Source organism: Mycteria americana, chromosome 5 (genome assembly GCF_035582795.1).
Source record: "Mycteria americana isolate JAX WOST 10 ecotype Jacksonville Zoo and Gardens chromosome 5, USCA_MyAme_1.0, whole genome shotgun sequence".
NCBI classification, from domain to species: domain Eukaryota; kingdom Metazoa; phylum Chordata; class Aves; order Ciconiiformes; family Ciconiidae; genus Mycteria; species Mycteria americana.
Genome location: NC_134369.1, coordinates 58489799 through 58502396, shown reverse-complemented (window position 1 = coordinate 58502396; position 12598 = coordinate 58489799). Strand labels below are relative to the sequence as shown.

Genomic DNA, 12598 nt, shown 5'->3' with positions numbered 1-12598 from the left:
ACATTTAAGATCCACCTTTAGCTCTCACCTCTGCCACTGACTTCAGAGCATGGTGTTATAAAGGCTACTCATATTCTGTGCTTCAGTTCTCTTTCTATAAAGCAGGACTAATGGTTACCTGCATACTGATAAGAGTGCTTTTTGGCTTAACCACGGTAGTACTCTAAAGCAACAGTACTGTGGTGGATAAACAAGCATCTCACACATACAAAAGAAGAGTAGAACAGTACAAGTTTAATTACAAGCCAAGAATACATGAGACACAATGAAGGGAAACTGGGGGGTATACAAAACAATAGCCTACTCACCAAAAGGCAACATACTGAAAGTACAAAGCATTTCTACATTAAGACATTTGCGTTCCTATTTTTGATTTCAAAAGAGAAAGAAAACAAGTAGTTTCTCACCTGATTTTTGAGTCTCTGACAAAATTTGCATCTTTCAAATTATCCTCCCACGGTAGATGGCCACTAAGCCAATGAATCATGCAGTAACCCAAGATCTCCAGATCACCACGTCTCGATGGCGCTAAATATAGAAACAAACATAAAAAAAGAACCATAAAAGCAATTAATAAAGCACACAGTTTAACAACAGTTAAAATATATTAGCATTGGCTTTCTAGTGTCTTAACATATTTACAATGTAACACTATTGTATCTGTTAATTATTTCTTTATTTTAGTGTGAAAACAAGGAAGGAAAAAATATTGTTTCTACATCTGGAAGGATAACTTCATTTTCAAGTCCTTAATCAATCTCTTTATTCTAGTCAAGGACATGACACACTGCAGTTATCCCAATTTGGGAAGCTTTTTAAGTACTCTGATTGTGGAAAAAATAGAGCAAGTTAGTGAAGTGATTGACTTTCTGTTCAAAACAGTTTTTACTTCCCTTCTTCTATAAAAAGGTAATAGTGCTAAAACGCCAGCTCCTGGAAAAAATATTCCACGATGCTGATATTTTATGTGGCCTGAAAACTGAACAGAGGACAATAATAGATCAGATCGGTAAGCCCTGAGCCTTGGGGAAAAAAAAAAAAAGAAAAAACCCCAAAACAAAACAAAACCCCAAAACACCACCACCAAAAGCACCCACGTGTACATTGACCACAGACTACACTACAAATACAAATGGGCAAATCAAGTCATATTTGTTCATGTTCAGTTTCAAGCATAGGTGCAACAGTTCATCCTGACGTAAATAATACTTTTCAACAACTGATATTTTTGCAGGAGACACTTTTAGGCTAATAAAACAAAATTTAAGAATGAAGAAAATAAAATTTGTGTTCACTATAAATCCTCAATGTTTAATCAGACATAGACCTGTCCTTTTCATGTTCAACCTTTTCTCACTTCTTGCCTTTTGATAGTCAGTGACTGTAGGAATAATTATGAAATAATATTTCACAATTAAATGAAGTTTCATTAAAAAAAAATCTTCCAAATATTAAGCCATAAGCAAGATAAAGAATATTGTGCATCTTTGCCAAATATGAAGGAACAATGTTCACAGTGATAACAAACTATTTATCTCCTGAAAACAGGGCCTGTTTTTCTATCAAGATCTCATAAGAACTATTCCTTTTCTACTTAGTTAATAAAAAGCAATACTGTAAACATCTTAAATTGATTCCCTTAATTTATAAAGGCTGTTAAGAAAGTTACATTAAAAATACAGTAAATTAATACCAAAGTAAAAGCTAGTAAATGGAAAAAAAAATAAAAATACCACCATAGTCCATAGAGAAGAAAGAAATATTTGTATAGATTCAGAAATCTGGTTGTTTATAAAACTCAATGCAGCAAATAAAGTCTTTTGTGTTTACGAAAAGGATGCACAAATGCCTATTGCCGAGAACAAAGCTTTACATCCTTACCCACACCCTTGTGTGCATCAATACTGGTATATTCAATAGTTCCATCATGACACCTTTTAGGATCTTCTTTATACACTTTGTGAACTCCTTCAGGACAGTATCGGTAAGCAAGTCCATAATCCACCAAGTACACCTAGTAATTTCCACAAAGAATTCTAAGATTAAAGAACCATAAATACAAAAAAACTTCTTAAAAAGTATTAAAAATGGTGAGTTTTTTGACTTTAAATGATCCTCTCTCAGTGCTTTATTGAGATTACTACATATGATTTGAAAACAACAAGTCAGACAGGTTTTGTTGTTTTCCATATAGCAGTCTGATCTGGAAATAATTTCTTGCTGATTCAGAGGACAAGTACAGTAAAATAGTCTGTTATTACCAGTAAGGAGAAAAAAAAAAAGACATAATGTTCATAGTTATAAATACACTTACTGTCCTACCGTCTTTAAAGTCAGCTGTCCCATTTGAACACTACTTCATACTATTACTTCTCACTAACACCACAGTTACTTTAAGAGAAACAAGATTTTACCTATTTCATGAACTAAAACATCTGGGCAAGTAGACATACATAATTCTGAAACTCTAGTATGCGTTGTTTGAATAGTAAAGAGAGTTAAAAATGCAGAAAAATGAAAGACTTCCGTAAATCAAGTGGAACAATCAACACTTTAAAGACCAATTTTTCCAAGTAACAGAACACTTATCTGATGGATTTCTTGAACAAAGGAAGAGGTAACAATGCAGACAGGCAAACATAATTTACCAGTGTGATATATAATTTTAAGCTTCCACCTGCAAATACCTATTTCTCAGTCAATTTTTTTTTAATCTTGAGAATTTCTCTAGAATATTATTTAGGGCAAATAGTCAATTTGATAACTGTCTAGCAAAATGCATAAAAAGAATTGTAGAATATTAACTAGATATAAATGTCAAGCAGAAATAATGTTACCATATACATTCTTAAAAATGAGCTTCTGCTAGATTTCACAGGTTCAAAGCACTTCCATGTGTTGTCAAATAGAAGGTTTAAAACATGAGGAATAAAATGCACCAGAAATACCTGATTAGGGTTCTTGTAACTCACAAGAAGGTTTGAGGCCTTGATGTCTCCATGCACATATTCATGCTCATGGACGTATTCCAGAATATCAAGCTAACAAAACAAAATACAGTCATATAAATGCAGTACCCAGCTCCACCCAGCAGAGGACCTGTACTCAGCACAAAAGTATGATTTAACCGAAAGACTTACACGGGGAAGCCAGATTTTAAAAATATATTTTTTAAACTTACTATTCTCAGGCCTAATTGTAGTACAGTTTTATGGGAAAATCGCTTTGCATTCTCTTCATACATCTTCTGAAGATCTCTACCAAATCGGTCCATTATCATAAATCGATAACTAAATTCAAGGAAAAAAAAACAAACAGTGAAGTTACTGAATTGTACTTAGCAAAGTATTTTATCTATGTGTTAATTGTACAAATTACTGATTGAAAACATCTCTCTCAAAAGATAAACTAAAGGTACACAGAAAACATATATGGGAAATACTTGACTTTTTTTTAATGTTGTACATCAATTCTTAACTTTTTTACATCAGCTAGTCAAAAGTTCATCCATCAAAAGAACTGTTCTTTATTCCTGGCTAGTTATGCAATACAATAACAAGTACCCACAGAGGAAAATATCAGTACTGTAATTCTATATAACCTACTATAGGTAAAACCAACCATCAATTACTTACAGAAATAAATTTTTTACTTTATAAATTACTAAGTGATTTAACACGGTTACTTAAAAAAGTTAGTTTGTTGAAATCTATTACAACTTTTTAACCTCTTATTAAAAACAAAAATCTCGCTCACTTGCCAAAGGTGTTTTGATATTCATTGTTGTAGCCAAACTGGTTCTATTACTTTAAAAGCTCGCAGTAGCTATATTAAAGAATCTCATGCATTAAACACTGAATGCAAAGAAAAGTCTATTTGGGAAAAAAATTAATAAATTGTTATATTTACTTTTGTCTCTCAAAATTAATGTTGTCTTTACATTAGATTAGTTTTAAAGTTGAGGACCTACCAAAACTATGATATTTCTGACGTACTAGGGCATACATACCAACTACCCTATGTAGTGGTTCACACAAAGAAGCCTGACCTACTATAAGCTGCCAGAGAACTACTAAAACTTCTTGCAGCATAGCTGTATAGAGAAAGCCCACTAGGAAACAAGGACTGTTACATAAACAGGCATACCATTCAAGACCAGTAACAAAAACCCTTCATGACATAGAACAATACTAAAAATTATCCCTAGACTTAAGACAAATTTAACATGAGACTAGCAATTATTCTAGCTCACAAATTAAGTCAAAAACCCCTATCCTTAGGGAAAATAAAATAGATTTATATGTGTGAGTAAAAATACTCTAAGTGCACACCACACCAGAAGAAAAACTTTAAAGGTAGTCGTATTATTCAAGGACTTGTACCTTAGAAGTAACTTTATTTCAATTCAAATATGAAAACTTTCTAAACCACATATATACAGCATCACTGTATTACAGCAATGTTCAAGACAAATGAAAACTAAATCAGCAAGAATGTAATAGACACAAATATGAGTAACACACGGAGTACAGAAAAAAAATTATCTATTCATCTATTCCTTAAACACACCCTGTTAGGAACATGAAACTTTGTAGCAGAAATGAACAACATGAAGATAGTGGAAAATAAATCTTATAAAGTAAATTAGGTTAAAAGGGATAGTGGTTGTCGATGAAATAAATCCCAGTATATGCCAACAAAGATATATTCACCTGTTTCCATTTTTTTCATGCAAGCCAGAACCCCAGTATCTTGGTACACCTAAATATTTCAGTTTATGGGACTTAGTCCACTTCTGAACTGAAAATACAAATAAAGACAAGTTCATGAATTCACATCAGTAGAGATGTACATAAAAAGGGAGTACTCGCATCACTTACAGTTTCTGCATACATGTGAGCTGCTTATTTCTTGTATGCAAAATATACCGAAAAGTTAATGATGCATCCATTGTAGGGACAGAGATGCAACTAAAGTTTCGATTTAGACAATACCATCAACACGACTATAAAGAACATCTTACCAAAAACCCCTAATTTTACTATATGTCTGAATTAGATTTCAATAATTTAAAAATAATTTTGAAATTACCTAAAAAGATTCTCTTAAAGTTCGACCTTACTCCTGTAGGCTCTATTTTCCTAAATGCTTGTAGTTCATTAAAAACATTTTAATAGTCTGCTTACTTTCATCTGGCTTAGCAGCTCGCATGTAGAACTTTAACTCAGTAAAAAGAGGTCCATTCTGGCTGGGTTCCTTTAAGACAATTTAAAATTAGTTAAAAACTGCTGTGTTAGTGCCTAATAATTATTAAAATCTCACAAAATGTAACATTCACCCTATAAAAGCATACTCTCCCTCAAATGCTCTACCCAGTGCCGATAAATTCAATAGAGTATGTTCCTTTTAAAAAAGGTTGGCTCTAGAAAGTTATTTTTATTATAAATTGCTTAACATTAAGGGTATCAAAGAATCCTTTCCCATAACAAAAGATTAAAGAATAACAAATTAACTGAAATGTATAGAATTACCACCAATAATTGGCAGCAAAAGTTTAGCAGAGAATATTAAACAACATTCATTATCTCAGATTTTCCAGATTAAAGCTGGATTGCATCAGTTGCAATAGCCATTAGTGAGGCTAAAATAACACCTGAAATGACTTGAACGAAAAATCTTAACAAAAGTTAAATTCTTGCTGAAGATAAGGTATTTTGTTCCCTTCATACATTAGTTGATCAAGGTAAAAATTACAGAGGATTTCACAATTTCTCTTAAAGTACATTATAAGAACTACGCCTATTTTGACTTCAGAGTCTACCTTGTATTTAAGCTAACAGAAGGCATTTCAGCTCCATTTTCTAGGGATAAATCTATGGTAACCACGTATTACAAGTAAAGTGCACGACAGAAACTGGTTTGAAAACACCCAAAGTTTTGAAATACTGCAAGAATTGCAAATGGGCAAGTACCTTGACTCTACATTTCCAGAACTTAGCGCAGAAAAGAAAAAAGTGATCTTGCTATTTTTAAGTGATTGATTTTGAGATAAGCTTAAGCAATTTATTTTAGTCTAGTTATTCATATATGACCAAATTCATTCTATCTCAGTGAAAATACCTATTCTGGAATATCCTACACTTAAAATCTAACCAAAAAGAAGTATGTGATTACTGGCAAAGAAACCCAGAAAGAATACAATCACATACTAGCAAAAGTTCCAAGATATATAACATCAATCTTAAATGGTTTTAATTGTAACTTTTAAATGCAGATGTAGTGATCCAGAAAACTGCTAAAGGCCAGACTGTACCACTCAGCTAATGGAGGTTTACTGCTGTCCAACATTAACGAAGCAACATAAAGAGATCAAATACACCGATGAACATGGGCTTTTTTAGCATGCTTCGGATGTACTGGCTCAGTGTAGGAAGACTAGTCAGAATGAGAACAAATACCAGCTTAAGCACCACTCCTAGGCCTGGACACTTGATTATAAAGCTACCGCCTATCTCCACCTCACTTGCTCCAGCAGCATTGCCCTGATAAACAATGGAGCCAAGACGACAGTTTTCTGGCCCCTCCTTGTGGGACCAACATTCAGACTTAAGCCATGAACCAGGAAAAAAAAAAAAAAACAAACAGCTAGACCACCTGATCAATGCACATAAACTTTGGTACAAGCATATTTACTTTCAGTTATTTATCCACTATGGACAACAAATTAGCGATATAGAGATTATATACACAGGCAAGAAGGATTAAATAGCTGAATTCTTATACTGGAGTTATCTCGAACAAACGTTACTTGACCTATTCACTTGTTTCTGTGTAGCATAATCCATTAATACTCTAACTTAATTAGAACATAAATTATACATATTCTTTTGATTCAATTTACATAGGTTTGAAGAATGTTATTTTCTTACTAAAATGCAGCGAAAAACTGTAGGTGTTAATTCTTAAAATATTTATCTTTAAATAAATTATTCCACAAAAAATTATGTCTCAGTGCTGAAAAAGATATATCTTTCTCTAGTCAGAGCAAATGCTGCAATGCTCAAATGCTTTTCATACTTGAGGGGATGGATAAATGATTTAACCATAAAACAGATCTTCATGTTGACTATGAAGCTGTTTCCCCATAATACCATTAATTCTACATACAGATAAATAAACGCATACGCTGTGTTAAAAAGGCTCATGTAATGATGTCCAATATTTGCCATACTAGCATCTTATGCTACGCTAAAACCAGAAAGACTTCAAACACAAACTTCTACAACTTTATGTCCAGGGTCATTCTAAACACATGATTTGCAAAACTGAAATTAAAGTCTAATTAGAAAAGATATCATAATGAAAGATATTATGGAGTATGTGTTGGAACCCAACAAATTTCTTCAAGTAGTATTTTAAGAATTCTGATCTTTCAGTCAGCAATTTAACGAAGTGTTATTAAACTCTGCATCTACTCCTGAACAATGACATATGAAAGGTCCACATGTTAAAAAGCATTTCTTTTTTTAATAAAAATTGTGATTCATTTTGTACTGCTCAGACATCAATACTATGAGGGTATGTCAAAGACTAAGTCAATTTCCATCCCGCTTTAATAGCTTAATTTGAAGAACATTACTATAGAAGCACATATTTTGTTAAACAGTAATAATTGTTCAAAGCTGTTAACCACTTTGCTTCAGCTGATGGATCAACTAGAAATCACCCAGGCATCAGAAAATAGGCCCTTATCCGAGGTTGTGTTATACTAGACTGTAGAGGCATAATATGTTATGGGTCATTTGTGAGGGCAGCACAAAGACTGGGGCTACTCTTTATTGCCATAAAGACAAAATTATAAAAGACAAATTAAAAGTGAGTAGTCATCTGGGAGATTAGCAATGGGGGTGTTTACAAATTGCTGCAACAAAGTGAATCTAGCATAAAAGCAACCCAAAAGTTATGTCAACTCTTCTTATATTCAGAGCCCAAAGCGAAGGAGAAGAGAAGCAGATGGACAGGTTTCAGGCTCAGGGAAAGAGAAGGACAGCAATTACGCACAGCATAAAATAATGCATATCTGATGATTTTCCAAGCAAGTCAAACCGGATTCTCCCATGAAAGTTAAATGGCGCTCTGCTTCCTGAACAGGCCAAACTTGAGCCAGTAGTTAGGAGCCAATCCCTCCTGTATGCAAGCCATTGCTAATAACGTGAACGTCTGTTACCTGCCTCTAAAACAGGCCACAGCTCCTGCATAATGGACACCCACCCCCTGCCCTCGATGGCACAGGTTGGGCATGCAAAAGCAGGTTACCACCATGCAACAGCTGCAGGCTGGGGCTCCTGGTCTGTGTGGAATTCCTGCCTGCAAACACCTAAGGCAGCAGCAGTACGCTGATGTTGAAAGTGTGGTAGCTTGACATTTGCATCGTAAGCAGTGCTTTTTTCAGCAAGTGACAACATTTCGGAAAAAGGGTCATCACCAACACTATCTTGGGTTGTCTGAACAGTATCAAAACCAGTACTGTAGAATTTCCCTGTAGTCAGCAGATATAAATATCAAGATTAAAGGCACATACTAACTAAAACGTATTTTATTCTAAATTAACCTGATCTTTTAGTTTCAGTAACAAATGTTAAAAGTATTAACATATTTACATAAGTGGCCAGCTATTGCGGTAAAGTGTTTCAGTATCGCCATATAGTTTAATAAATAAAAGATTAAAACATTGCAGTTCTGAACTGTACTGAAGAACTAATTTTTTACACCATGAAGTTCTTGTACAGTTCTCTGGTATTTGCTTTTGCCACAGGACAAAAAGTACCACCAATATAATGAATAGGCTGGATCTGCTATGGCTATTCCCATATTCCCAGTTTTTTTCCTAAGACTTTACCAGGGAATCATATATAATAGTAGGATCTATACAAAATAATCTAGCAAAATTTAAGAAAAAATACTTTATACCTTAGGAAGAGAACATTATAGCCAAATCAAGTTAAATAAATCTTTTTTTTTTTTAATTAAAAACATAAGAACATTGCAACTAATAAAAAGAATTTGCTGATTTGCTACAATGGGCTAAAAGTGAGCTATCAGCAATGCTGCTTCTTGTCTCTAATCATTAGGTTAAAAAAAACCTATCTGTCAATGCCATTTTAATTCAATAGAAATTAGAACATGTATGTGTTTTACGATAAAACATTTAAAAGACTTCATATCTGTGGGGACCTCGGGAATCAAAGTTTTGCTGTTTCTACTCCCAAGCCATCTGTCAGCTTACCAACATCCAGTGGTGAGCAACAGTTCACACAGACTCAGTGCTGAATCACAGACATTCTCCAAAAGCTAGGCAGATTTCATTCATTTTGTGATATTTGGGCTGTTTACAGGAAGCAGCAAATGAAACAGAATCTGATCCATTTCACGAACCTTTTTCAACTCTGCTGATGTTCCATTATCCGCCCTCATACATAGGAGTCCCAATTCTCAGCAGCATTCCTCTAGATCACCACACTTACTTTAATTTTAAACAGCACTATGCAATTGTATTATTTTCACTCAGAAGATGTTTTAAATTACACATGCTATTCTAGGACAAACATTTTCAAGTTGTGAAGTAAAGATTCAAATGCTCTCTTACCACTTTTGCAACATAAGGTGCATCACTGCCAACTGACTTTGAAGAATTAACATCAGCTGTTAAAAAGGAAGCATTTATTAGTAGTAGGAGAGGAAACTATCATAAAACATACACTTATTTGCTATGCAGCATGGCCAAACAAATGACAAAGCAATTAAGTACTGATGTGAACATGTATCAGTACCTTAGACTTTATGGGTAAGAGAACTACTCTATATGGCAAGACTACTCTATATGGATATGGTCTTGCATTCTCCCTTCTGTTTGAGGAGAACAGACAGTTTACTAAATAAAGGAGTTGTTTCCTATTATTCAGAGTGAGCAGGAACTCCAGTCTCAGTAAATTTAGTAGCTCATTGAGCAAGGCTGAGTAAAGAGTAGAGAACTCCTTCGTCAGGAAGCCATCCACTGGTCCTGTTTTTCTTCTTAATCCACTTATGCTGCAGTTTGTTCATTTTGAAAGCAGGACACGTTATTAATTTTTTTTTTTTTCAACTCAGTATGAATTCAGTGCAACTTTTTCACCAAGAGGAGGAAGACCATAAATGTATAGTAAAAGAAAACCTTATTATCATGGTCACATTAACTTTCATCCCTTCAAAATTGTTTGGAAAATGACTATGGGTGATCAAGTTTTTTTAATTCCCTGAGGTATCGTCAAGACCTCTCTTATCTATTCAAACAGCAGAGATACTAAGTATGGAACACTACCCACTAAAAGAAGTTTTCCTTGAATTCAATAAACCGCATTGCAAAACAAGATCTGTGCTGAAGCTTTAAACTGTAAAGTCCAAGATTTCAATTTGTTTTGAGCACTGGTTACATAAAAAAGTATATGACTTATGTCAGAGGTTCACAAGGCAATGAGAAAGTCAAAAGCAGCAACAAAGTCAAAATCAGCCAAAATACTGGCTGATCAGTAGCCTACACAGAATACACTTAGACAGTTTCAGTTCAGAATTTGTGATATAAGGACACTTATGCAAAAACTCCTTCTTTCAGCCAGACCAAAAATCAAATTCAAATAAATACTAAACTATCCTTTCACTGCTAAAAAGTAATAAAGATTTTAGTTTAAAAGAATGAATGAACTACCACCAGAATCTCATGCAACCACAGTGCTTACAATGACCATTTGTCCACACTTTTCTTTTTTTTTTTTCCAACACCATGAACAAAGTTAAGGTTCTAGGAAAAAAAAAAAAACAAAAAACACCACCAAAAAAACTTGAGGACTCTCTGTGTTTCTAATTTAGCATCATTTTTTCATTGCTTTGAATAAGGATAAACATCTCACTCTCCATTTTAAAGCATTATCAAAGATAACTACACTTACCAAGGTACAGGCGTCCAAAGCCGCCTTGCCCTATAGGGACACCTAATTTCCATTCTTTTCTAGATGTATCTGCTAGAACCTCCCCCAGAGCAAACACTTCAGCAAGTTTCCTTTTTGCAGGGGCTCTTTTTCCAGCAGTCTTCTTATTATATGGCATTTTCCCTGTAGGGAGACGAGGGAAGGGAAGGAAAAAGAAAAAAAACAGCATAGGTTACATGCTGACCAGACTTATTTTATGTAGAAATCTGTTAGAAGCATGAAAAAGTATGGATTGTTTAAGTTTTAATTTGTTATGACAAAGATACTTTAAAAGAAATACAGTAAGTAGTTTCATTGGCATGAATTCTAAGTGAAAACCAACTAATTTTTCCAGACATCACAAAAAAATTTGACAGAAAAAATCTTCACAAGAGAAATCTTTTAGAAGACCTTGTATAATACATGCTAGAAAAATCTCAGAATCTATCGTACTCAATCACTCACAACCAATCATAAGTCTAAACTTAGAAAAAAGTAAATTAATGCAATAATGCTCATCAGTTTTCCTGGAGTGAAACTTGCTTATTGAACAAGTGTCATATAGTCCAAGTCCTCAGTAATAATATGAGGAATTCCTCTTAGCTGTAAAAAATACCAAAAAACCTAAGCCATTCAAACAGTTAATTATTTTTTCTCCTATATAACTGCAAGTAACAAAAATGAGAGTCTGCTTATTGTTCATAGGGCAGCATTTAGTAGAGCATCAACAAACTAGTACATAACTACCTATTTTGAGATCATAAATGTAAAAGTATTACTGTTGCCTTCTCCCAACCTCAGGTGTCACATAAGCAATATTTCCTGAAATAACATAATGGCCCACTGGAACCAAACAAGTGCATCTTTCTGCAGAACGGGCCTCATTTTGAGCAAATAAATGTTTTGAGTTTTTAGCAGAGCCAGATTTGGATTCAGTAAAAGAACTTACTGAATATGCAGCCACAATATGGCAAAGAGTGCACTAGGTCTCTTTACATGAAAGGCCTTCATGATTTGTTTTACAAAGAACTGATCTTTCCCTCTTCCTTATGAAGATAAAAGGCATACAAACAGAGCCGCAGTTATTTTCTAAAAGATACTGTTCTGACTGGTGGGATTTTATTATTATTATTTTATTTTGCTTGGGGAAGCAGGAAGGAATATTAATACACAATTCAGGAAGCTTCTGGATAGCAAAATATCTTTTTCCATTAGTCTAGCTACTCAATACAATAACCCTAAGCCAAATGCAGTTACTTAACATCAGTTTTCCTCTTTTAGTTCTAACGCTCCTTTAGGACTTTTTTTAATTTCCCAAATAGAAAACCACATAACTATGACAGCTGTTCCAAAAGCACTCCCCCCTCTACAAGCCTCTTTTCTGACTGGGTAGTATCTTCAGGAAATTTTCTTGCCTAAATAATGTCTGTCACCCAACTACTGTCTGAAAAGAGCAGCCCATACCCATTTCTCTACTTACGAAATGCAAGAATAACTGTCAAGTTTCCTGAAAATGTTATTCTGTCCACTAATACTCAAGTCTGCAGCTGTAATTGACCAAACCGCTAGGGGTGGAATGTGACTGAATACAGCCTGAC

General features: G+C 34.1%; 1 protein-coding gene across 4 annotated transcripts in view; it reads right to left on the bottom strand.

Moving 5' to 3' along the window:
• The window catches only part of VRK1 (VRK serine/threonine kinase 1), a 36633-nt gene that overhangs the window by 19296 nt on the left and 4739 nt on the right, over positions 1-12598 (bottom strand). For all 4 annotated transcript variants that reach the window (XM_075503557.1, XM_075503554.1, XM_075503556.1 and 1 more), the window contains 8 exons: positions 10983-11144; positions 9647-9702; positions 5187-5256; positions 4713-4800; positions 3182-3290; positions 2949-3041; positions 1882-2014; positions 408-528 (listed from right to left, as the gene is read on the bottom strand). In XM_075503557.1, coding sequence (XP_075359672.1) covers positions 408-528; positions 1882-2014; positions 2949-3041; positions 3182-3290; positions 4713-4800; positions 5187-5256; positions 9647-9702; positions 10983-11144 — 832 coding nt within the window. The remainder of the gene's footprint in view (positions 1-407; positions 529-1881; positions 2015-2948; positions 3042-3181; positions 3291-4712; positions 4801-5186; positions 5257-9646; positions 9703-10982; positions 11145-12598) is intronic.